At 39.2% G+C, this 27,361-nt stretch overlaps 1 protein-coding gene across 3 annotated transcripts in view; it reads right to left on the reverse strand.

The window, feature by feature from the left end:
* Positions 1-27,361, reverse strand: part of SCP2 (sterol carrier protein 2) — a 109,203-nt gene that overhangs the window by 72,611 nt on the left and 9,231 nt on the right. For all 3 annotated transcript variants that reach the window (XM_054720882.1, XM_054720883.1, XM_054720884.1), the window contains exons 2-6: positions 23,436-23,493; positions 18,218-18,289; positions 9,192-9,323; positions 7,672-7,736; positions 4,015-4,141 (exon numbers count right to left, since the gene is read on the reverse strand). In XM_054720882.1, coding sequence (XP_054576857.1) covers positions 4,015-4,141; positions 7,672-7,736; positions 9,192-9,323; positions 18,218-18,289; positions 23,436-23,493 — 454 coding nt within the window. The remainder of the gene's footprint in view (positions 1-4,014; positions 4,142-7,671; positions 7,737-9,191; positions 9,324-18,217; positions 18,290-23,435; positions 23,494-27,361) is intronic.

Here is a 27,361-nt window from a genome sequence, read left to right on the forward strand (position 1 = left end):
AAGATTTGGAATACAAAGAGGCCAAGGACACTCTTCCAGAGAAGCATGAAGAGAAGAGAATTCAGAAAGTTGAAGATAGTGTAAGAAGCCTCTGGGACAACTTCAAGCGAACCAACATCAGAATTATGGGGGTACCAGAAGAAGAGAGAGAGCAAGATGCTGAAAACCTATTTGAAGAAATAATGAACGAAAACTTCCCCCACCTGATGAAAGAAATAGACTTACAAGTCCAGGAAGCACACAGAACCCCAAACAAAAGGAATCCAAAGAGGACCACACCAAGACACATCATAATTAAAATGCCAAGAGCAAAAGACAAAGAGAGAATCTTACAAGCAGCAAGAGAAAAACAGTTAGTTACCTACAAGGGAGCTCCCATACGATTATCAGCTAATTTCTCAACAGAAACCATGCAGGCCAGACGGGAGTGGCAAGAAATATTCAAAGTGATGAATAGCAGGAACCTACAACCAAGACTACTCTACCCAGCAAAGTTATCATTCAGAATTGAAGGGCAGATAAAGAGCTTCACAGATAAGAAAAAGCTAAAGGAGTTCATCACCACCAAACCAGCATTATATGAAATGCTGAAAGGTATTCTTTAAAAAGAGGAAAAAGAAGAAAGATAAAAATTATGAACAACAAATACATATCTATCAACAAGTGAATCTAAAAGTCAAGTGAATTAAAAATCTGAGGAACAGAATAAACTGGTGAACTTAATAGAATCAGAGGCATAGAATGGGAGTGGATTGATAATTCTCAGGGGAAAGGGGTGTCTATGTGGGGAGTATGGGAAGAGACTGGACAAAAATCATACACCTATGGATAAGGACAGCGGGGGGGGGAGGTAAGGGCAGATGGGGGGTGGGAACTGGGTGGTGGGGAGATATGTGGGGAAAAAGGAGAAACAATTGTAATCTGAACAATAAAGATTCATTAAAAAAAATAAATAAATAAAATAAAAGGGAATAAGGTAGATTCCATTCCACACTGGTGACTTCATACCAATAGAGTGGTGATCAGGAGGCAGCCACAAAGAACAAGCCACAGCATATTAATATCTTTTTATTGAACTGATGAGAAGATAAAAGGAAACATGGTATCTGGATATCAGCAAGACAATTAATTTTTAGGACATCTTTTGGGATAAGATAAGGAAATAGTGTAGTGTGGATTTGGGTTTTTTTCTTTTGTTTTTGAGGGGGCTTTCCTTTTTGGTGTTGCTAAAAATATAAGGGTTCTTCTGTCAAGTTTAGATAATACTGGCTTAAACAGAATTAAGTGGATTTCTTTACAGCAAGATATTAGGAGTCTTTACTATTGCTCCAAATTATGTATTAAGACTGCTCAACAGGGGGTTAAATATGAAGCAGTTCCCTGACTAACTGACTCACATTATGGAGCATTTTATGAGCTTAATATCCCATGGAACACACACTGGGAAATGACAGACATTGATTAATGACTATAATCCTGGAGAAAAATATCTAGTGCTAACTAACCACTAACCTGACGTGGTGAGTGCATAAATGAGCGCCTGGTGAGACACCAAGTTAAATAAGAGAAAGGCTTGGATGCTTTAATTCTCAGGAAAGCCAAGAGCTGCTCCAATTAATATTTCTACCAAAAACTGGATTAGAAAATTAAAAAGGCACTCTCACCAAACCTGAAGATGGGAGGGACCACTATAATGTTAGATCCAAATAGTCTTCAACAAAGGTCATCAATGGGATAAATCAGAATTTAACTAAACAACCAACTCTATTCTTGACCCCCAAAACAGAGGCCATCACTGACTATCCTGTTTGTTCCCCACTACCCACAAGTATATTACCTTGTTTTATTTTCTTCACAGGACTAGTCATTATCTGAAACTATCTTAGTGTTTTTCATGTATTATTGCCTCTCCCCTACTAGAAATTTAAGCAAAAACCTCAAATCTCATCTGTTTGTTTATTGCCTGAGGATGAATGCATTAATGTACCTAGTTCTTTTTTCCTCCTCAATGTCCATGGCGGTCTGATTTTGCACTTTCCTGCCACAAAAGAAATAGAGTATGTTTCCCTACCCCTTGATTGCAAGTTTGCCATGTGACTTGCTATAGTTAACAACTAACGTCTCAAAAGGACTTGCATGTTGCAGATTACGCTCGGGTGCTTCTGCTTCACCATGAAAAGAACATACGAGGGCTGGTCCTCCAGTCCCAGGTGGAGGAGGTGAGACATATGACCCAGTTAAATAACAGAGCCTGTCACTAGAACAGAGCCTGTAACCCACCTCCAGTCATATGATTAACCCAGACAAGAGGAGCTGGCTCCCAGCTAATCTACACACTTGTAAACTATATAATAAATAATTGTTGTTTAAATTCACTGAGTTTTGGGGTGGTTTATTACACAGCAAAATCTGACTGACATACTGCTATATTCTAGTGCCTAGAACAGTGCCTGAAATATGAGAGCTCAATAATGTTTTAAGTGAATTATTTAACTGAAAAAGAAATGGACAGGGAATAGCCAAAGGGGTAAGAAAAACCAGGAGAATGAGGTGTCACAGAAGCCAAGATAAGAGGTGTTTTTTTTAAGTGATCAAAGGGTTTAATGCTTCTGAGGTCTATTCAAAACAGGTTTGAAAAGTATTTACTGGATGTGGCAACATGGTGGTCAATGGTAGCCTTGAGAAAGGAGGGAAGCAAGATTGGAATAGACTTTCCAAATGGTAAGAAATCGGCACAAAAAAGAAAATTTCTATAGCCAAAGACTAGCAGTGCTTCTTTATCCAATCCTACCATTCCTCCTTGAAGATTTTTTTCCTTTTTGATTCCTTATTTTGGCTATCAAACTTGGCATATTTTTCCTACAAAGAATAGGAATACTGGTCTGATTGGCATAGCTCAGTGTTTGAGCATCTACCTATGAACCAGGAGGTCATAGTTCAATTCCCACTCGGGACATATGCCCGGTTGCATGCTCAATCCCCAGTGTGGGGCATGCAGGAGGCAGCTGATCAATGATTCTCTCATCATTGATATCTCTCTCTCTCTCTCTCTCTCTCTCCTTCTCTAAAATCAATTAAAAAATAAAATAAAAAAAGAATAGGAGTGCTGGACTTTCAAGCATGAAAATTTTCCTTCTTATCTCACAATACACAACAAGGCACTGGTTCAGAGTCATAGAGTGAAAAATAAAAATCCTATCTGTATTATCCCATGTTTTAACTGGCTAAGACAGGCCAATTATTGACCATCAGTCAAAAAATTAATATGCTTACCTACAAAATAAAAATCAAACATGAAAGTTAAATCTCATAAAATACTATGGAATGACAGATAATAATGTACTAAGTATTAATTTAACAGCCCTGGCTGGTTTGGCTCAGTGGATAGAGCATCGGCCTGCGGACTGAATGGTCCCAGGTTCGATTCCAGTCAAGGGCATGTACCTTGGTTGCAGGCACATCCCCAGTAGTGGGTGTGCAGGAGGCAGCTGATCATTGTTTCTCTCTCACCGATATTTCTAACTCTCTATCCCTCTCCCTTTCTCTCTGTAAAAAATCAATAAAATATATTTTTAAATAAATGAATAAAAACTGACAATAAAAACCTGTTACTAAGAATAAAATTTGTATTAGAAACAAAATTTCACTATATAAACCTATTACCAAGAGCAAGCTTTGAGTCTCATTATTATTTTCAAACTAATTTATAGTCCACAATTAAAGCAGATAAGATTTATATTAGTTTTCCTATTTCAATTTCTGATTTCAATTTCTAGGTACTTCCACTATGATGTCCTATATATAAATATGTTCTCTACTACTAAGTTCTATACAGACTATTTTTTCAACTTAATGCAAAAGCAATTTTATATGTTGTATATCCTGGCACACTCCACAGTTCCTTAGTAAACACCTGCTGTTTCTCATTACATCTATATAACATATATACAACATGTATACAACATGTATAGGACATGTACTAACCAATAAGCCGTAAAGTTTTTTTTAACATACCATATTTTTCCATGTGCTCTTTTCCAGCACCCCCAAACATCTGAGGAGCAAATGGTGCAGAAGATAATTCATACTTATTTATTAGGACCTCCATATGTTTATCAATTGGATTCGTCCTGTTTGCATACTAAGAGAGGAAAAAACAAAATTTAATAAGCACTTGACATGATAATGTCTCTTTCAACTATTATAGTGTTACTAAGACATTTGCTTATTCTAAGTGCAATGTAAACAAAAAATGGACAATGTGAATATCAGTCAGGAAATACTTTGAACAAAAACATGGCATGGAAAATAATCAAATGACCAAAGAGGTAAAATTCTTTCAAGAAACATTTATAAAGAATCTCAGCTTAATTGGTATGGCTCAGTGGTTGAGCATTGATTGACCTATGAATCAGGAGGCCCCGGGTTTGATTCCCGGTCAGGGCACATGCCTGGGTTGCGGCTCAATCCACAGTATAGGACATGCAGGAGGCAACCAATCAATTACTCTCTTTCATCACTGATGTTTCTATTTCTCTCTCTCCCCATTCCTCTCTAAAATCAATAAAAATATTTTTTTTAAAAAAAGAATCCCATATGTGCCACTCAAGGTGAATAAAACAGATAAAGTCCCTGCTCATCTGGCATTTACATTTGAGAGGGAGAGGGGTTGAAAGGTGATGAGGACAAAAGTAAATAATCCTATATAATAAAAATGTAATATGCAAATGGTCGTTACTCCATGAAGCCTAACAACCGACCGCGTAATGACCAGATCACGGATCAGCAGGAGAGTGGGGCAGCGAGCTACAGGAGGGGTCAGGGCAGCAAGCTATGAAGGGGATGTTGGGGGGAGCGGCAGAGGGAGCTACAGGAGGGCGGGGCAGCGGGCAGCGGGCAGAGAGCTACTGGAGGGCTGCAGTGAGCTACTGGTGAGCTACTGGCACACAGATTCGTGCGCAGGACTACTGGTCTATATATATATAAAACCCTAATATGCAAATAGACTGAATGGCGGAACAACCAAACAACTGGTCACTATGACATGTACTGACCAACAGGGGGCACGCACAGAATATGGCGGGTGTCAGCAGCAGGCGGCAGAGTGCGGAACATGGCAGGCATCGGCCACAGTGGGATGGTGGAGAAGGTGAGTGGGGGTGCCAGACAAAGCCCTGGCACCGGTCACTGTCATTGGGGCGAGCCTCTGGTGGCTACTGAAAATTCTTTGCTCCTGCGTGCCGTGGTCCACCCGGTATCCACTGCCAGCGCCAGAGCCACCTCTCACACCAGCTGCCAGCAGCCGGCAGCTGCCAGCCCCAATTGCCCCTCGGGGCTTCTCCACCTCCTCCTGCTCCTGGGGGACGATCGGGGCCGACAGCCGCCTCTCGCACCCGCTGCCACTGACGGCCCTGTTTGCACCCACTGCCGGTGCCGGCCCTGCTCACAACCGCAGCCGGCGCTGGAGCCGCCGCTGGAGCCGCCGCTTACACCTGCTGCCAGCGCCCAGTGCCGGTCCCAATCACCCCTGAGGGCTTCTCCATCTCTCCCTGCTCCTGAGGGGTGATCAGGGCATCAGCCACCACTCACACCCGCTGTTGGTGCTGGCCCCACTTGCACCTGCTGCTGGCACCAGCCCCAATTGCTCTGCGCCATCAGCAGATGCGAGTGGGGCCAGCGCCATCAGCATGTAGAAGCAGTGGCAGTGGAAGCGGGGCTGCCGGCAGACAGGGAATCGGGGACACGGAGGATGGGCTGAGACCCACCCTGTGCCCACTGCAGCCTCGCGGCCAACAGTTCCTTTCGTGCACTAGGTCCCTAGTAATGTAAATAATAATGCTATAAATAATAAATCTAAGACTCACTAAGACAGGTAAGGGCTCAAATAAAATAAAAAATGAAAAAGAAGTTACAACTAATACAACAGAAATACAAAAGACCATAAAAGACTATATGTCAAGCCAGCATGACTCAGTGGTTGAGCATCACAGTTTGATTCCCACTCAGGACACATGCCTGGGTTGCAGGATTGATCCCCAATGTGGGATGTGCAGGAGGCAGCCAATCAATGATTCTCTCTCATCATTGATGTTTCTGTCTTCCTCTCTCCCTCGCCCTTCCTCTCTAAAATCAATAAAAATCTATTTAAAAAATAATCATTTCTTTAAAAACGTATCTTTTGAATTTTTAATTATTTCACTTTCCAATAAGTTCTATTATTTTTCTTTTCAGGCCAGTAGTGTCTCTTTTTGAAATTTCCTATACCCTTAAGATATTTCCAAGCTTGTCTTTTATTTCTTTAAGCATAGTAAGCATGCCTAAATCTGAGTCCATAAATCCAGTTTATGAAGTCTTCAAACATCATTGTTTACAGTGCCTCATTCTCCTGGTTCTCACTGTGCCTCGTTCTCCTGGTTCTCAAGTATGGTGCCTTGTTTTTCTAATGCTTGGCTTTCTTTGACTGCATGTCCTTGAAAATTTACTTGAAGAGTTCTCTACACAGCAGCAGTTCTCAACCTGTGGGTCGCGACCCACAGATTGAGAACCACTAGAAGCGTCGCCTAAAACCATCGGAAAACACAGATATTTACATTACGATTCATAACAGTAGCAAAATTACAGTTATGAAGTAGCAACAAAAATAATTTTATGGTTGGGGGTCACCACAACATGAGGAACTGTATTAAAGGGTCGCAGCATTAAAAAGGTTGAGAACCACTGCTTTAAAGCAAAAGCACCTTCGAATGCTGATCTTTATTTTCTGGCATTGACCTGCAGTTCCTCTCTATTGTTAGCTCTTTGATGCTGTAGAATATTTTTTTAATTTTTTATTCAAATATTCTAGTTTATATTTTATTCAAGTATTCAGTAGGAGAATTGATTCAAATAACTTGGCTTACCAGAAACAGAGAAGTCCCACATATTATTATCTTCAATTAGTTGAATAAAATTAATTTTTGAATGAATAAATAAATGACTTTCAATTTAATTAGATAAGTCCATCTCAAATTCAATAATCTGACCTCTCTGAACATCAATTTCATCATTCACAAAATAAAGAGGTTGAACTAAATTATCTTGATCACACTTTACTGTTCTAAAATACCAGGATATATGTGTACATATACAATGCTACCTTTTAGCTTTTGGATTATATCCACTCATTTAACAACTGTGCCAAATTATGTTTTACTAGAGGCCCTGTGCACAAAATTCATGCACTCGGAGTTGGGGGAGTAGGTCCCCTCAGCCCAGAATGCGAGAGGGCACAGGCCAGGCCGAGAGACCCCACCAGTACACAATTGTGGCTGGGAAGGGACGTGGGAGGTTGGCCAGCTAAGGAGGGACCATGGGAGGGCACCAGAGCATGTCTGACCCATCTCGCTCAGTCCTGATCTGCCAGACCCCAGCAGCAAGCTAACCTACTGGTTGGAGCGTCTGCCCCCTGGTGGTCAATGCACATCATAGCTAGCGGTTGAGCAGCCTTCGTATGTCACTAGCATATTACACTTTGATTGGTTGAATGGACGACCTTATGACTGGACACTTAGCAAAAAGGCTTTTATTATATAGGATGTTGCTTATTTACAGGTGCTATTTATGGTAGTATGATGGGCAAAGCTTTTCTTATAGTGTCATAATAACTCCAAAATAATAGTAAATGAGACCCACTGTTACTGAAAGAGACCCCTTCTCCATCTTCTCAAACCCAAGAGCCAAGACACAATCTGCCACACCTGGAAAGAAAATGTAATTATTTTGAAATTTTTAATTTCCAGACATTCAACAAAATACATTAAATACTCCAATTTAAAAAAAATATGTCAATTTATATAAAATTTAAAAACATACTATAATCCTAGAAATTTTTTAATAAGTGAAAAATTAGGGAAAATTCTTAAATGCTACTAGGTAAGAGGGAAAAAATCAAGAAAGTGTTTCATTCTTTCTTTGATCTTCAATGTTAATAAGACTTGATTAATGTGAAATATGTTTCAGTGAACAATAAATATGAATAAGTAATTTTAAATTTTAAACCATTACATTAAATACATTTATTTTAAAAGGAATCCTGATCAAAATATCAACAGAATAATTTTTGGAGGGTGGGGCACTTAAAAAAAATGATGTTAAAGTTCAACAGAACAGCAAAACAAGACAGAATTGACAAAAGTTGTCTTTAAAAAAGAAAGAAGCTGAAGCCGGTTTGGCTCAGTGGATGGAGCGTCGGTCTGCGGACTGGGGGGTCCCAGGTTCGATTCCGGTCAGGGGCGTGTACATTAGTTGCGGGCACATCCCCAGTGCGGGGTGTGCAGGGGGCAGCTGGTCGATGTTTCTCTCTCATCGATGTTTCTAGCTCTCTATCCCTCTCCCTTCCTCTCTGTGGAAAATCAATAAAATATATTTAAAAAAAAAAAAAAAAAAGAAAGAAAGAAAAATAACAAGGCAGAGGGGACAGGGGATACTAGCATTGTCAAACAGTATGACATTGTAAAGCTCCAACAACTAAAATACTGAGTATGGAGCAATAGTCAACAATCAGTCAGAACAGAATAAAGGATCTAATAAAAGACCCTAGAATATTTGGAAATATAAAATATGATATATACCAAGAGAACTGAAAGTCACACAAAAAAACGTGTACACAAATGTTTATAGTAGCATTATTCATAATAGCCAAAAAGTGAAAACAGCTGATAAAATGGATAAACAAATTGTGGAACATCCATACAATGGAATCTTACTTGGACAAAAAATGGAATGAAGTACAAGTAACATTCCAAAGCATGGATGAACTATGAAAACATAATGCTAAGTGAAAGCCACAAAAGGTCATATATCATATGAATCCATTTATATAATGTTCAGACTAGGTAAATCCACAGAGACAGAAAGTAGATTAGTGGTTCTAAGGAGCTGCGGGGAGAGGGAACTGGGGAGTGACTGCTAATGGGTACAGGGTTTCTTTTTGGTGCAATGAAAATGTTCTAAAATTAGATAGTGGGGATAGTTGCATAAATCTGTGAATATATTAAAAAACACTGAATTGTATACTTTAACAGGGTTAAATCACATATCCCTTTATAATGTGTTATAAAGCCATCCCTCAGATGATCGAATGAAAACATGATGCAAGGGGATCAATAAACCCACATCTATTTCAGTGCAATAAACTAATAAGCACTACTCACCACCTTGAATCAGCTGCCGGGCCATAAACAAAGCAGTAGAACCAGTAGAACAGTTATTGTTAACATTGATTATAGGAATTCCAGTCAGCCCCAAACTGTGATAGATAGCCCTCTGCCCAGAGGTAGAGTCGCCTGTATAGAAAAAGAAATTAAAATTGTAATATATGCAGCATGGGAATTGTGGAGTTGCAACACAATATAATACCACATTATGATTTTTCAGTATTATTCCTTTGCCCACTATATTACATGGACAGAACAATAAATATACTATTAACATCTTACTCGGAAACAGTTTTAACATTAAGCACCCTCTATTCTGCAAATATAAAAAATTATCAAAATACAGAATGTAGAAAAAAAAACCACAAAAAATGTATGTGCAGTTCCTTTACATAATACAGTGATAGGAAAGTAGAGAAATGACCAAGTAATAGCCAAGCAATTCAATATGGCGAGGGCTACATAATTAAGGAAGTAATATTTCATTTATACTGTTAGATACAAATCTTTAAAACTGTACCAAATGAAGAAAAAGCCATGATTTCCTCTTCATAGAAAGGATCCACAACTTCAAAAAGTTTAAAACATCTTGAATGGTCTGGCTGGTGTGGCTCAGGGATTGAGTGTTGACCTATGAACCAGGAGGTTATGGTTCGATTTCTGGTCAGAACACATGCCCAGGTTGCAGGCTCAATCCCCAGTGTAGGGCATGCAGGAAGCAGCCGATCAATAATTCTCTCATTGACGTTTCTATCTCTCTCTCTCTCCCTCTCTCTTCCTCTCTGAAATCAACAAAAAATATAGAAAAATAAAATAAAAATAAAAGATCCTGAGTGCCTGGGAAATCCAGAAAAATAGTGACTCAAGTTGAATACACGTTTGACTACCTTTCCCAAGTAACATGGCCACCAATATGATGGGAACATCTGAAGGTACAGACCCTCCAGGAGTCTTCAAGGAAAACAGTAAGGTTCAGGACCTCTTTTTCAATAAATACACTGCATCTATTTGACCTAGTAAATTTCCCTTCAAGAATTATCTTGATATCTTAAAACCTCAAGGAAATGATCACATATATGCACAAATATTCATCTATAGTCTTGCTTATGATATAGCCTTTTATAATAACTAGAATTTAGAAATAATTTTTTTTTATTTTAGAGGGGGAGGGAGCGAGAGAAAGAAACTTTGATTTGTTGTTCCACTTATTTATGCATTCATTGGTTGCTTCTTGTATGCACCCTGACTAGGATAGAACCTAAAAACTTGGCACATTGGGAGGATGCTCTAACCAACTGAGCTACCAGGCCAGGGTAGAAATCATTTTAAATGGTCCAAGACAGGATATCATTACTACTACTAAATAAACTGTAGTAAATCCGCAAGACTGAAATATCACGCAATCATTGAAAATGCTAAAAAGAGACTGGAACATCCTAAATGTCCATTAAAAGGGGGTAGATTAAATAAATTTTGATATATCTATTCTATGAAATACTACATTATCATAAAAAAGACAAGGAAGCTCTATATGATATAATGTGGATAGTTACCAAGAACTACTAAACAAAAACAGGCAAGCTACAAAATAGTGTATGGCCCGGGCTGGCGTGGCTCAGTGGTTGAGCATCAACCTATGAATCAGGAGATCACAGTTCGATTCCAGTCAGGGGCACATGCCCGGGCTGCAGGCTTGATTCCCAGTGTGAGGCATGCAGGAGGCAGCCAATATCAATGATTCTCTCTTATCATTGATGTTTCTGTCTCTCCCTCTCCCTTCCTCTCTGAAATCAATTAAAAAATTATATTAAAAAATTAAATCAAAATTGTGTATGTATTATGCTACTGTGTGTGTAACAAAAGAAAGGGGAAAAAAGGAACTTACACACTCATGCACACTTGTTTGTATATGCATATATTACCTCTGGAAAGATACACTAGAATTTAGTGAAATGATTGTCTAATAAAAGGGAACCATGAGATAAGGAAACAGAAATAAGAGTGAGACTTTCCACTATATAACCCTCCACCATTTGTATTTTGGTACCATGTAAATATTTAACCTATTCCAGAAATGAAACCTTAAGTGCAAAATGTTAACAATGGTATAAAAAAAGACTTAATGACATGGAAAATACTGAATATAGTAAAATGAGAAAAGCAGGTTACCAAAAAGTATGTATACTAGGACCTTATTTTCTTTAAGAGAGAATGCATTCATATTCACATATCAAAAATTAATGGTAGCCAAAACCAGTTTGGCTCAGTGGATAGAGCGTCGGCCTGTGGACTCAAGGGTCCCAGGTTCGATTCCGGTCAAGGGCATGTACCTTGGTTGCGGGCACATCCCCAGTAGGGGGTGTGCAAGAGGCAGCTGATCGATGTTTCTCTCTCATCGATGTTTCTAACTCTCTATCCCTCTCTCTTCCTCTCTGTAAAAAATCAATAAAATATATTTTTAAAAAAATTAATGGTAGTAATTTCCAGATAATGGGATGACAAGTGACTTTTTATTTTATTAAATTTATTGAGGTGACATTGGTTAGTAAATTTATATAGGTTTCAAATATACAATTTTATAATATATCATCTGTATATTGTATTGTGTGTTGATTTTGTATCCTGCAATTTTACTGTATTTGTTGTTTCTAACAGTTTTTTTAGTGGAGTCTTTAGGGTTCTCTAAGAATCATGTCATCTGCAAAATGTGACAGTTTTACCTCTTCATTCCCAATTTGAATGCCTTTCATTTATTTCTCTTGCCTGATTGCTCTGGCTAGAACTTCTAGTCCTGTGCTGAGTGACAGTAGACGGGTGGGCATCCTTGTCTTGTTTCTGATCTTACAGAAAAAGCTTTCAGCTTTTCACCACTGAATATATTAGCTGAGGGTTTGTCATATATGGCCTTTATTATATTGAGGTATTTTCTTTCTACACCCATTTTATTTGAGTGTTTTAATCAAATGTGGATGTTGGATCTTGTCAAATGCTTTTTCTGCAACTATTGATATGATCATATTATTTTTATCCTTTATTTCATTACTGTGGTATATCACATTGATCAGTTTCTGTATGCTAAACCATCCTTGTGGCTCTGGAATGAACCCCACTTTACTGTGACATATTATCTTTTCAATGTGTTGTTGTATTTGATTTGCTAGTATTTTGTTTAGGATTTTTGCATCTGTATTTATCAGATATATTAGTCTGTAGTTTTCTTTTTGTGTGTGTGTGTTATCTTTGCCAGGTTTTGGTATCAAGGTAATGTAGGTTTCATAAAATTAGTTAGGAAGTATTGCCTCTTTTTCAATTTTTTGGAAGAGCTTGAGAAGGATACGTATCTTCTTTGAATATTTGGTAGAATTCACTACTAAAGCCATCTGGTCCTGGATTTTTACTTTTGGGGAGTTTTTTTAATGATTGTTTCCATTTTCTTACTGTTGATTGGTCTATTTAGATTCTCCAGTTCTTTGTGATTCAATCTAGAAAGGTTATATATTTCTAAGAACTTGTTTATTTCTTCTAGGTCATATAGTCTTACCATAGTATTATTTTTTTAACATATTTTATTGATTTGTTACAGAGAGGAAGGGAGAGGGATAGAGAGTTAGAAACATCGATGAGAGAGAAACATTGATCAGCTGCTTCCAGCACACCTCCTACTGGGGATGTGCCCACAACCAAGGTACATGCCCTTGACTGGAATTGAATCTGGGACCTTTCCGTCCACAGGCCGACGCTCTATCCACTGAGCCAAACCAGTTAGGGGTTACATAGTATTCTTGTATGATCCTTTGTATTTCTGTGGTATCCATCATAACTTTTCCTCTTTCATTTCTGTTTGAGTCTTTTTTCTTTTTTCCTTAGCGAATCTAGCCAGTTTGTCAATTCTGTTAATCTTTTCAAAGAACCAGGTCTTTCTTGCATTAATTTCTTTCTATTGTCTTTTCAGTCTCTATTTCATTTAATCCTGCTCTAGTTTTTTATTATTTCCTCCCTTCTGCTGACTTGGGATTCATTTGTTCTTCTTTTTCTAGTTCTTAAGATATAATGTTAGGTTGATTATTTGAGATTCTTCATGTTTCTTGAGATAGACCTGGAATGATATAAACTCTTATTACCACTTTTGCTGTATCCCAAGTTTTGATATGTCATGTTGTTATTCTTGTTTGCCTCTATGTATCTTTTAATCTCTCCTTTTATTTCTTCTTTGGCCCAGTCGTCCTTTCAGCAACATGTTGTTTAAAGTCCACATATTTGTGGTTTTTCCTACTTTCTTTTTTGCACTTAAGTTCCCATTTCAAAGCTTTGTGGCCAGAGAGTATATATGGTATGATTTCAATCTTCTTAAATTTGTTGAGCCTAGTTTTCTGTTCCAACATATGGTTTATCCTTGAGAATGTTCTATGTGCACTGGAGAATAATGTATAATCTGGTGTTCTAGGGGGAAAGGCTTTGTAAATGATGAATGTGTTCATTTGGTCTAATGTGTCATTTAAGGCCAATATTTCCTTATTGACTTCTCTGTTTGGATGATATATCCACAGTTGCCATTAGGATATATTTAGGTCCCCCACCATAATTGTTTTTGTCATTTCCTACCTTTAGTTCTGTTTAGTAGTTGCTTTATATATTTTGGTGCTCTCTGTTTGGGTGCACATATGTTGAGAAGTGTTATGTCTTCTTGATGTATTGTCCCCTTATTATTATAAAATGTCCATCTTTGTCTCTTGTTACCTTTTTATCTTGAATTCTATTTTGTCAGATATAAGTATGGCTACACCTGCTTTTCTCTTGGTGCCATTTGTTTGGAGTATCATTTTCCACCCTTTCACTCTGATTCTATATTTGTCCTTGCAGCATATGGTTGGGTTTTGTTTTTTGAACCTATCTGCTACTCTGTGCCTTTTTATTGGTGAGTTCAGTCCATTTACATTTAGGTTGAATATTGACGTGTGAGAATTTCCTATAGGCATTTTATTTTTTGTTTTCTGATAGCTCTCTGCCTGAATTGTTCCTTTTCCCTTATGTTTCTGGCTATTTTAGATTGGTGATATTCTATTACTTTTTTCCTTTGTTTCCCCTTTTTTATATTATATGTCTCAGTTCTAGCTTTTTGGTGTAGTTACTATTAGGATTATACAAAATAAAGTTTCAAATGTACAGTAGTCCTTTTTCTTCTGAATACATCTTATTTTCATTCCCCTTTGCAAATTATGTTCTTGTCACAAATTATCCCTTTTTATGCTGTGAGTTCATTTTCAAATTGCAATAGCTACTGTCTTCTCCTTTTTTGTTTTTTAACATATTTTTATTGATTTCAGAGAGGAAGGGAGAGGGAGAGAAAGATAGAAACATCAATGATTGAGAGAGAATCATTGATCAGCTGCCTCCTACACGCCCCCCACTGGGGATCAAGCCTGCAACCTGAGCATGTGCCCTTGACCAGAATCAAACCTGGGACCCTTCTGTCCGCAGGCCAATGCTCTATCCACTGAGCCAAACCAGCTAGGGCTTCTTCTCTTTTTAAAATGATTTTACCACCTTGAACCTTTATGTTAATTTAAATGTTTAACACCCTATTTTGCATAAGGGTTGCAATTTCCTGCTCTTATCTGTTATCTTACTCATAGTTTTGTATCCTTTTGTCTGTTTCACATAGATAACCTCTTTCAGTATTTCCTGTAATTCAGATCTTACTATAAATTCCCTCAGCTTCTGTATGTCTGGAACAGTCTTTATTTCTCCTTCATATTCAAAGGATAACTCTGCTGATCATTTCTCTCTTCCAATAGTTTGAACATTTGGTTTCATTCTCTTCTAGCTATAGGATTTCTGTAGAAAAATCTGATGGTATTCTAATAAGATTTCTTTTCATGATTACTGTCTGCTTTTCCCTGGTAGCCTTGATAATTCTTTCTTTATCATTAAGTTTTGACAATCTATATATATAAAAAGCCAGTGACCAGAACACCGTAATGACCGGAATGACCAATCGCTATGACACCCACTGCAGCCAATGAACCGGCTGATCAGAGGGTGGGGCCAGCTGGCCAACCTCCCGCGGCACCTCCCCCCAGCCAGCCCTGCCCCTGATTGCGCCCCCCACACACACACCAATCGGGGTTGGGGCTGGATAGCCAACCTCCCACAGCCCCTCCCCCAGCCGCTGACCCCCGATTGACCCCCTCACCCCATTTGGGGGCAGGGCTGGCCAACCCACCACCCACAGCCCCTCCCAATGGCTCCCCCTCCCCAATCGGGTGTGGGACCCACCAGCCAACCACCCGTGGCCCCTCCCCCCGAGCCAGCCCAGCCCTGATTGGGCCCTAATAGGGGCAGGCCAGCCGGCCAACCTCCCGCTGTCTCCTCCTTCCAACAGGCCTGGCCCTGATCCACCCTAATCAGGACCAGGCCGGCCGGACCCCACCCATGTACAAATTCATGCACTGGGCCTCTAGTTTTAATATAATGTGCCTTGGAGAAGGCCTTTTTTGGATTGAGATAATTAGGTGTTCTCTTTGATTTTTAGAGGATCCAACCCTTCCATAAGTTTGAGAAATTCTCAACTACCATGGATAACCAAGGTAACAAGGCAGCTCAGAAAGCAAATGAAAAATCTCCAGAAAATAAACTTAAAGACATGGACTCTCTGTTCCATTTCCCTCTCTTCTTCTAGTATACAAATTCTTTTTTTTTTTTTAATGTTTTTATTGATATTTTAGAGAGAGAGAAAGGGAATAGGGAGAAAGAAAAACATTGATGAGAGAGAAATTTCCATTAGTTGCCCCCTACATGCCCCCTACTGGGGATTGAGAGGCAACCCAGGCATGTGCCCTAACCGGGAATCGAACCAGCAACCTCTTGGTGCATGGATCAATGTTTGACCACAGAGCCACACCAACTGGGCTACACATTATTGCTCTTCCTGATGAAGTCAGATAGTTCTCGGAGAGTTCTTTCATTTATTTTTACTCTCAATTTTCTATCTTCTTTCATCTGCATCATTTCTAGATTTCTATCTTCAATACCATTAATTATTTCTTTCATCTGGTCAACTCTCTTTGCTAAGCTCACTAGTTCATTTTTCATATCTTTGGTTGAGTTCTTCAGCTCCAAAATTTCTATTTGGTTATTTTTAAAAGTTTTATTCTCTTTGGTAAAGTATTCCATTTATTCATTGATTTTATTTCTGAGTTCATTAAACTGTCTGTCTGAGTTTTCCATGTCTTTAAGTTTATTTTCTGGAGATTTTTCATTTGCTTTCTGAGCTGCCTTGTTACTTTGGTTATCTATGGTATTTGATGGATTATACCTCTGTCTAGGCATTTATGGTAATGAAATTGCTTTTTTAAAAATAGTAACAATTTTCTACCAGGCAGGCTAAGATGCCTTTCTTTTGTTTTCCAGTAGGTGGCGCTGGAGAACAGGTTTTTTTTTTTTTTTTTTTTTTACTTTCTCTTGCACTGCTCTGGCTTCTCTGGCTTCTCAGATCTCTGTGGGCCTGGTGGAAAATGCCCTACATTCATTCCCGGGAGAGGTGGGCATCTTCTCTGTACCAGGTTACCTCAGTCTCAGAACACCACCCCTGTGGGGAATTGTAATGCACAATGGGGTTCCGAGTCCATGAAATCCCAGCACTCCCCCCTGAAACCAGATGCTGCCAGTACTGCCCAGCTCTCCCAGGTACCCTGGCTGAGCTCAACTGCAATAGGGGCAAAGGGGTGGAGTGGCAAAGGCCAGCTTGTGCGTCTGTGGTTTTGTTCTCCCCGCCAGCAATGGCGACTGCCAGATCTCAGCTGCCATACCTCTATCTCCATCACCACCATCCCCCCATCCTCCCACCCCACCCCTCCATCACTGGAACCAGCTGCTCAGGGAGGAATGTGCTGCCTCTCCAATTCAACACTCACTTCCACACCTTCTTCTGTGGCCCACTGCTAGCTCCGAGAGCGTAAGGGGAGGCAGCCAGGTTCAGAGGCTTTGTTTTCTGCCTGATAATGACATCTGCTAAATCACAGCTGCCACACCTCTGTGTCTGTCCCTGCTCCAATCACCAGGTTCAGCCACAGCACATGCTGACCACTCAGGCAGGAATGTTGATTCTCCTCTCTGCTCTTCAGGGCTGCAGGGAGTGCACACTGCAACCTGATTCTTCTTTCCCAGACTGTATCTCTGGCCCCCAACTCTGCTCTTCCCCCTTCTCTCCTTCCCTGCTCACTCTGAGTGGCCCACATTCTGATGTTACAAGGCACAGATTTCTCAGATGTGTTTGTGTGTTGAGTTATAGTTGTTCAAGGGAAGAGACTACAGGGACCTCTCAGGCTGCCATGTTTCTGCCCTCACTTCGACAGTTGACTTTTTTCTTGTGCTTTTGTTTCACTTTTTTTTTCCTCTACAATTAGTATATGTCATTTTTTATTTATGTTTTTAATATATTTTTATTGATTTCAGAGAGAGGAAGGGAAAGGGAGAGAGAGATTGAAACATCAATGATGACAGAGAATCACTGATCGGCTGTCTCCTGCACGCCCCCTACTGGGAATCAAACCCGCAACCCAGGCATATGCCCTTGACTGGAATCGAACCTGGGACCTTTCAGTCTGCAGGCCAATGCTCTATGCACTGAGCCAAACCAGCTAGGGCAGTATATATCATTTTTTAATCAGAAAAGGTTTAATGAAAATTTTTTATCAAATAAAAAAACAATAAATGCAAATTTCAAGACAATAAGGAACAAAAATATATCTTCTGAACAGTAATTATCTTTATATGGTAGAACTATAGATAATTTTTTTCATTTTTAAAGATAAATTCCTTTTCATTTATCTATTTTGACAACATAATAATGGCAAAAAATACATGTTAAATTAAGCTGACACATAAGAGAAATCTAGGAATGATAGGTAAAACTCTGAATTCTGAGTTTTGAAAGTTAAAATTCATAAATGTCCTTGCATTATTTATGTGGTTGCTGCTAGATTTAGGTGAATAATTTTTATAATATATAGTTTACCACGTACCATAAACGTAGCCAATGCATGCCTGTTCCACGGCTGAGTAAGGAATCTGTGCATCAGCTAAAGCCTTCTGACCTATAAAAACAGAAGGGTTTCATCAAATAGTGCTTTAAGTATTTGCTTTAGGTGAGTAAAACTTAAGTTTAGGTTTTTCCCAGAGTAGTAAATTTATCTCCATATAGCCTATTTTAAATTCAAATGACAAATCCTTCACCAAATCATTTCAGATCTCTTCTTTCAGAAGTAATCATTTCTTCCTCTAAGCTACTGCATCACTTTTTCACACCTTCTTTTTAAAAAATATTTTTATTGCTTTCAGAGAGAAAATGAGAGGGAGAGAGTCATTGATCAGCTGCCTTCTGCACAACCCCCACTGGACTAACCCGGGAATCAGACCGGGAATTGAACTGTGACCTTCTGGTTCATAGGCCGGCACTTAACCAGCGAGCCACATTGACTGGGCTAACACCTACTATTTGATATTTAATACTTTCTGTCTTAACTATATACCTAACTATAAATATATTAAATCCCAAGCATCTTAAATCTCCTTAATGGCAAGGTACTTGTCTTACTCATATCTGTGGCTCCACTGCACATCTAGTGGGCAAAATTGGATAGAATGTCAATATTGGGGATAAAGATGGATGGAAATACTCAGGTGATCATCTTACAACGTCAGGATCGAGAGATGATCTTGTCTATGGAACAAGAAATGGAGCATTAAGGATGTTATTTAAAGTTACAGAAATGATCAGTGGATGAACTGAAAAAATACATAAAAGTAAACTGGGGAGAGCGGGAAGGCTGGGGAGTGTTGGAGAGGGGGGGAAGAGATCAACCGAAAGACTTGTATGCATGCATATAAGCACAACCAATGGACACAAGACACTGGGGGGGTGGGATGAGGGCATGTGACAGGGGCTAAGGGAGGCTGGGGGAAGGTCAACGGAGGAAAAAAAAGGAGATATATGTACTATTATTTGTAATACTTTAAACAATTAAAAAAAAAAGTAAACTGGGGAGGAGAGTGGAGGTTGAAGAGGTATAAGTTAAATCCTCATCTATCACAGTGAGAAGCAAACATATTGATAAGCGAAAAACTGAAATAAGTGTGGTAGAATAGACATTATAGATATAGAGATAACCACCAGGACAACTAGAGCCAAAACAGTTAAAAGAAATTGTCTCCTGAGGAGCAGGCCTGGGAATCATAAGCCATTGTGTGTGTGTGTGTGTGTGTGTGTTGAACATATGAATGTATTACTTTGAATTTTTTTAAACTAAGAGACACATATGAGGGCATGAGGGGAGGCAAGAGGGGTAATGGGGAAATAAGGACACATATGTAACACCGTAATCAATAAAGAAATTTAAAAAAAAACAACTAAGAGACACATAATTGATTATGGGATTGGCTTAGCAGACCAGTTATATTTTCCTGCTTAACATATGAGCAAAAAAAATAATAATTTTTTAGTTATAATAATGCTGGTGAGATTATATTAGGAAAGGCATTCCCATATGCTGCTAGTGAGACTAATAATGTAAACAGTCTGAAAAATAATTGGGCAAGAGTCTTAAAATGTTCATAATCACTGTTCCAATTAGTCTACTTCCAAGCTCTGACCTCAAAGGTACCTGGAGATGAGACCAAATTTTTTAAAATAAATTTATTTATTTCAGAAAGAAAGGGAGCAGGAGAGAGAGGTAAAAACATCAATGATGAAAGAGAATCATTGATCAGCTGCCTCCTGCACACACACACCCTGGGGATCGAGTCCACAACCCAGGCATGTGCCCTGACCAGTAATCGGAATCGAACCGTGACCTCCTGGTCAACGCTCAACCACTGAGCCAACATGGCCAGGGGAGACCAAATATTTATTTAGCAAGATGTTTACTATAATTCTAAAATATCAAAAAGTTGCAAACATAAATGTCCAACAAAAATCATAGCATAAATATATAATGATATATGAAAAAATTAATTTTTTCAAACAATTTTAAGTAACAAGAGAAATGCTCATGATAAAATAAGTTTAAAGATTCAGAATATAAAACTATGTAGCATATGATCCAGTAGGGAGCATGTAGGAGACAGCCAATCAGTGATTCTCATCATTGATGTTTCTATCTCTCTCTTACTCTCCCTTTCCCTCTAAAATCAGTAAGAATATATATTTTTTTAAAAGAATGTTACGGGTTTTTACCCCAAGGTAAACTAAATGTGATTGATGTGGTCTGAAGACACATATATCTCACCTAAGACTATGTCAGATATGTGAGTAGAGTCATCCTTCACACTTCTCATTTCCTTACAAACTTAGAACCAAGGGGTATTTTTTTTTTTAAGAGTGGAAGGGAAGAGGAGAGACAGAGAGAAACATCAATGTGAAAGAAACATCAATTAGTTACCTCCCCGACGTGCCCCAACTGGGACTGGGGATCAAACCTGCAACCCAAGTACGTGCCCTTGACCAGAATCCACGCTCTATCCACTGAGCCAAACTGACTAGAACTATGAACAAAGCTAGTTTTTAAAGTTTATTCTAGCCCTTGTAGGTGTGGCTCAGTTGGTTGAGTGTCATCCCATGCATCAAAAGGTCACTGGTTCAATTCCCGGTCAAGGCACATACCCAGGTTGTGGGTTTGGTCCCCAGTCAGGGTGCATACAGTGTAAGAGGCAACCCAATGAAGTTTCTCTCTCCTTCTCCCTCTCCATTCCTTGCTCTCTAAAATCAATAAAAACTTGTGTGTTTTTAAGTTTATTCTACATAGAAGTTCCTTTTTTTTTTTTTTCTTATTGATTTTAGAGAGGGAGGAAAGAAGAGAGAGAGAGGAATATTGAAGTGAGATAAATACATCGATGGGTTGCCTCCCGGGATCAAACACTCAATCTAGGTATGTGCCCTGACCAGGAATCGAACCCACAACCTTACAGTGCACAGGAAAATGCTCCAATGAACTGAGCCAAACTGGCCAGGGCAAAGTTCCTTTATTAAATGAAGTTTTCTTTTCCTGATTATGCTTACAAAAGAAGAGAGTTTTAAGCAGTAAACACAGTCAGTTAATCCCTACAGTTAGTTTCAAATTCCATAACTTCACCTCAACATTACCATTTTGTAATCAAAATATTATATTCACATATTACTAAAGTAACCACAAAATTTTTAACTAAATAAAAGAAATGGAACAAAAAATATATACAAAGAAATGTTTAAAGCATCTCCACTTCAGAGAAAGGCAGAAGCTATTTGGAGACATATGTCAAGAAAATAGCCTTAGCTGGTATTGCTCAGTGGATAGAGCACTGGCCTGTGTACCAAAAGGTCGTGGGTTTGATTCCCGGTCAAAGGCACGTACTTGGGTTTCAGGTTCAATCCCTAGCCCTGGTCAGGAGCACGTACAGGAGGCAACCAATTGGCATCTCTCTCACATAGATATTTCTCTCTCCCCTTTGTTTCCTCCCCCTCCCTCCTTCCTTTCCACTCTCTCTGAAAAGCAATGGGAAAAATATCCTCAGGTGAGGATTAACAAAAAAAAAAGTGAGAGAGAGAAAGAGAATATTTAATAACATTGCCCTGGCCAGTGTAGTTTGGTTGGTTGGAGCATCGTCTTGTACACCAAGAGGTGGTGGATTCAATTCCTGGTCAGGGCACGTACCCAGGTTGTGGGTTCGATCCCCAGGCAGGAGGTAACCAATCAATGTTTCTCTCTCTTCCTTCCTCTCTCTAAAATCAATTAAAAATTAAAATAAAATAAAAAGAGAATGTTTAGCAACATAAAAGATAAATATTAAATGAACAATGTCCACCCAGAGAATCAACATCAATTAATTAATCCTCATGAACCTTCCTTTTGGGGAGCAGAGATGCTCTGATTTCATGTATAGTAATATCTAAATACTGAGTTAAATGATAGAGCTGAAACAAAATCCCAATATATGGATTGTAGGCACTAGTGGATTATCTAATGAATAACCTCGGTAATTCTTTTTTTTTGAAATATATTTTATTGATTTTTTTACAGAGAGTAAGGAAGTTAGAAATATTGATCAGCTGCCTCTTGCACACCCCCTATTGGGGATGTGCCCGCAACCAAGGTACCTGCCCTTGACCAGAATCGAACCTGGGACCCTTCAATCCACATGCTGATGCTCTATCCACTGAGCCAAACTGGTTAGGGCCGCAGTCATTCTTTTTGGGTTGCATTGCAACGAGCTAGCAGGAACAGGATGGGTCTGGAGACTTCCCAGGAGGAGGACTTACCTAACAACTTCATGGGGCCAAGGAGCTACAAGTTTCCCTTGCTGGGAAGCTGGTGTTTTGCAGAAGTCCCAACAACTGACACCTAACTTAGACTGCATGGCTCTGACTCTAAACATTTCTTTCTACCATGAAAAGAAGCTACTGTGCTTGTCCTCCTTTTTTAAAGAGAGAACAACGAATTCAAATCGATAGTCCAGCTAGCAGCAGCCTAGCCCAAGCACATGCCTCTGAAGACTGCTTAGAGCAGCGGTCGCCAACCTTTTGGACCTCACGGGACACCAGTGGCCCACGGACCACTAGTTGGCAACTGCTGCTCCAAAGGTTTCCTTAAACCATCAGTTGCCAACCTTTCGGACCTCACGGACCACGGGTTGGTGACTGCTGGCTTAGAGAACATAGACCCACACACTATGGACCCTTCTCTCTCTGAGTTCCAGCTCACTCACCACTATGCATCCAAGTTCTTTGCTTAATACTAGAATAAACAATAACAAATTGCATCACCTCATTTAGTCACACAATAGCCTAGTGATAGAAAAAGAATTCTCTATGTTGGCTCAGTCAAGCAAAGAGAGGAAAGCCACCATACAGGTATTTAATACATTCTGAATGTGATTATCCCTTTTCTAGAAAAGGAAGACACTAATTTTGTTATATCTCCTAGAATTAAGTTATCCCTTTTAATGACTCTACCTTTCTCTCCCACAGAGCCCTTTGCTGTCCTAACCAACAGCTGGGTAGCACATACATCAACTGCCACTGTCTGCTCTGCTTATCAGCTAAGAATATCCGAGTTTTCCCCTTCCTCCTCCAGAAAGCCACTAGGCAACTGCTTGTATAGGTTTTTCTCCCTTGACCAGGCTTCCTTTTATGGCGGCAAGGCTAGTCCACAATCAAAACAGATCAGACAATAAACTATAATGCTCAAAGGTCTAAATGTTCTATATTACCTGCTTCTTTTGCCAAGTCAGGATAGTCTCTTGAATTCTCAAGTCCAGGCTTCATAAACTAGAAATATAGAAGGATATAACAAACAGAAGCAAGTTTAGATTTCTTCACAACAGAACATCACAGAAATGCATTCATTCAAATAAAAACAGAATGAACACCTAGCATTTCCTTGATTCTGAGAATAAATAATATACAATCCTTACCCTCAAGGAGATTCCAGCCTAATGAAAAACAGGAAATTACACTACAGTGTCATAAGTACAGAATGATTTGGGAGAGACAACTACCCAGCGTCAGAGGGAGGATTAGAAAGACTTCCCAGAAGAACTGACATTTAAATGTCTTTAAGGGTAACAGCCCAGTGAGAGAAAAGGAAATCCTAGAGCAAAGGCCTAGAAGTGAGAGAATGTGGCTCAATCCAAGTACTGCAAAAAAATTTTATATTGCAGAGGTTGAAGCACAAGATGGGAAGTGATAGGGATAGAAAAGTAACTTAGGACCAAATGATAACTACTAACATTTACTGGGAACTTACTGGGTTATGAATTGTGCTAAGCACTTTACATCTATTCACTCACTTGGTCCTCACAATAACACTAAGAGGTAGACTGTAGAGAGCGCCTGGGAAGGCACATGAGCATTTCTTTAATTATTGTCAGCTGAATTCAGTGGCATTGGCAAAGCCATGTCCTGGAAACACACTTTGCCAGAGGCAGGAGTGTTGTCAGCTTGATCTTCAGCCCAGGTGCCAGGGGGTGGGTTTTGTTATTTAAATCCAGCCAAGCACCAGGAACTAATATGACTCAGGCCCACCCAAGAATGCGCATAATCTCCTTTGTCTTGACTCTTAGTAAAACTTCCTGGGTTTTGCTGCATAAAATAAATACAATGTATTGGCTCTGGATCCCTGTCTCTCCATCAGAGGACAGTGATCCCAACTGGCCCCAGCTTTTTCCTTCCATCTTTGTGTCTGTCTCTTTCTTTCATTTTCTCAATCCCCAGCAGCCCCTACTCAGGAACCAGAATGCTCTCTAGCGGGCTGGACTGGAAAAGAGAGAAACATTCACATTTGGCGCCTGACCCAGGGACTTGAGTACAGGGGAACTCTCAAAAGTCAGGCGAGCCGAAATGGGTTTGGCTCAGTGGATAGAGCATCGGCCTGGGGACTGAAAGGTCCCAGGTTCGATTCCAGTCAAGGGCATGTACCTTGGTTGCGGGCACGTCCCCAGTGGGGGGTGTGCAGGAGGCAGCTGATCGATGTTTCTCTCTCATCGATGTTTCTAACTATCTCTCTCTCTTCCTCTCTGTTAAAAAATCAATAAAATATATTAAAAAGAAAAAAAAGTCAGGCAAGGGGGTCGCTCCGAGAAGTGCACCGCACAACAGATTAAAGAAGTAAGGTAAGGAGCGGATTGTTGTAAGTTGTATTAGCTGGGTATAAAACATGGGTAATTCAGGGTCTCAGGAAAGAAACCTCAACTCTCAAATGCTTAAAACTATGCTCAAAGCTTGAGGATGATCTGTTAAGCATAGTCAGATTCCTGATTTCTTAAGTTTTATTAATGGAACTTGCCCTTGGTTTCCTGAAGAGGGAACCATCAACTTTCAAACATGGGAAAAGGTCAGAAAGCAGTTGTGTGACCAATACACAGCAGAAGGTCTAGAGAAAACTCCTATTCCTACATTAATTCATGATTGCCCTGATCCAGCACAGGAGAGTTTAAGAATGTCTAAGCAGGGTGTAGCCACGGCTTTACCTACAGTGGAGGGGTGCGAATTTCTAAAAATACTACTTCCCCCCTCTGTGCCTCCTCCACCTCTGCCTGTCTCTCCTGTGACCACAGTTAAGAGCCCACCTGATAAATATTTACCTCATAATTATGAGCAGGAGCTAGAGTTTGAGGCAGAGCGGGACAAGCGTCACTGCATCACTGTGAGCAGGATGACTCAGATGATAAGAAAGGTTTTGCTCCTAGCTGCCCAGCCTTTACGGCTGGATATAGGCACTTGACCAGAAAGTGAAAGCGACTTCATATTTCATTTTGCTGGAGGCTCAAACTACTTGTACTCAGCTAAACCAAGTAGAAAGGATTAAAGGAATTTCTCAACAACTGCCAATAATTCTTTATCTTAAAAAAAATCTTTTTTTTCCCTAAACAAATAAAATAAAAATAAAAAAACAGTAGACGCCAGATCATTACTGAATTTTCCCCCAAAGCAAGAAGGTGAGGGAAGGGAGACAAGTGGTGATCCTGTGTGGACGCCCACTCCCCAAGAAAGCTATTTTAAAAGGTCTCATCTTCACCATGCTTTTTCTGGCTAGTGACTTAAAAGTTTTACAAAATTTAGAAATGTGTCTGGGATTTCTGTGCATGTGTAAAGAGAGAAGTAAGCTTAAAAAAGGTGTGCACAGCTGAAACCGGTTTGGCTCAGTGGATAGAGCGTCGGTCTGCAGACTGAAAGGTCCCAGGTTCGATTCCAGTCAAGGGCATGTACAATGGTTGCGGGCACATCCCCAGCAGGGGGTGTGCAGGAGGCAGCTGGTCGATGTTGCTCTCTCATCGATGTTTCTAGCTCTCTATCCCTCTCCCTTCCTCTCTGTAAAAAATCAATAAAATATATATATTTTTTAAAATGTGTGCACACTGTCCAATTTTGGATATTAGATAGTTTTGAATTAAACTTAATCTCTACGAATGCTACAGAATAAAACCCAAGACTGTTGTTTTTTTTCCTCAGAAAGATGGCGGATTTGACCCAGGAAAAAATATAGGCTAGGTTCTAGCAACAAGATTGATATTTCTGCAGAAACCGGTTTGGCTCAATCGATGTTTCTAACTCTCTATTCCTCTCCCTTCCTCTCTGTAAAAAATCAATAAAATATATTTTTAAAAACAGATTGATATTTCCATAATAAAAGGTAGTTTTCAAAATAATAAAGAACCACACTCCAAAGTTAACTTTAAGGCCGCCAAGAAAATCAGTAAATTGTCTCTGTTACAAAAATTTGCCGAAGAAAATGCCTTAAAATAATTATAATTGACTCTAGAATCTAAAAATTGTTGAAACATAAATAAATAATATATTAATTATAAAAACCTAAGTAGCCCAGGTGAAGTCTGGCTACGCCCTTTGTTAATTAAGAAGGCTAGCTTCCTAAGGCAATGTCTAAAGAAAAATGTGGCTCTTTTAAAATTTCCCACCGGGCAATAAGTAACCAGCAGGAAGAAAACAGCAATTTTGCATTTGAATAGCTACAAGTTTGCTTCTTGACTTCCCCCAGCAGAAAAAATTATGGTTGTTTTAAAGTCAAGCGGCTAGGCCAACCCTGTTTTGCCAGCCTCAAATGTGGTTTTCCAGAGCCGCTGGAAATTTAAAAATGTTAAGTTTACTAAGTCAAATGATAAAAATTTATATCTAAATATTTTGAAATGACATAATACTGAAATATTAATCTGAGTATGCCTCGTATGAAATCTAGAGGACAGAAATGAATCTATTAATTGATTATATCTTGTATTTTTGAAATTTATTCTTAAAAATATAAAGGTGTTACTAATCAAGAAATGCTAAATATTTGACTTGACAGCTCTAAAAGTTTAAGATTCACATTAAATTGGGAGAAATTATGTAGTTGTGGTAACTAAATGCCTAAAGTACAAAAATTTATTTTTGAGAAAATAATGTTTGTGTTTTTTCTGAAATAATTAGGAATTCAAAATATGTTACTTATTGGTCTAATTTAAAAAGGAGGATTAAATCTGTGATCCCAATCAATTTTTTAATACAAAAAACAGTTTAAATTTAATTGATATTCTTTAAGATAATTATAAAAAGTCCTAGAGGCCCGGTGCACGAAATTCGTGCACGGGGGTGCAGGGTGGGGGTGTCCCTCAGCCCTGTCTTGGCCTGCAGACGCCAGCAT

This window comes from Eptesicus fuscus, chromosome 9 (genome assembly GCF_027574615.1).
Source record: "Eptesicus fuscus isolate TK198812 chromosome 9, DD_ASM_mEF_20220401, whole genome shotgun sequence".
NCBI classification, from domain to species: domain Eukaryota; kingdom Metazoa; phylum Chordata; class Mammalia; order Chiroptera; family Vespertilionidae; genus Eptesicus; species Eptesicus fuscus.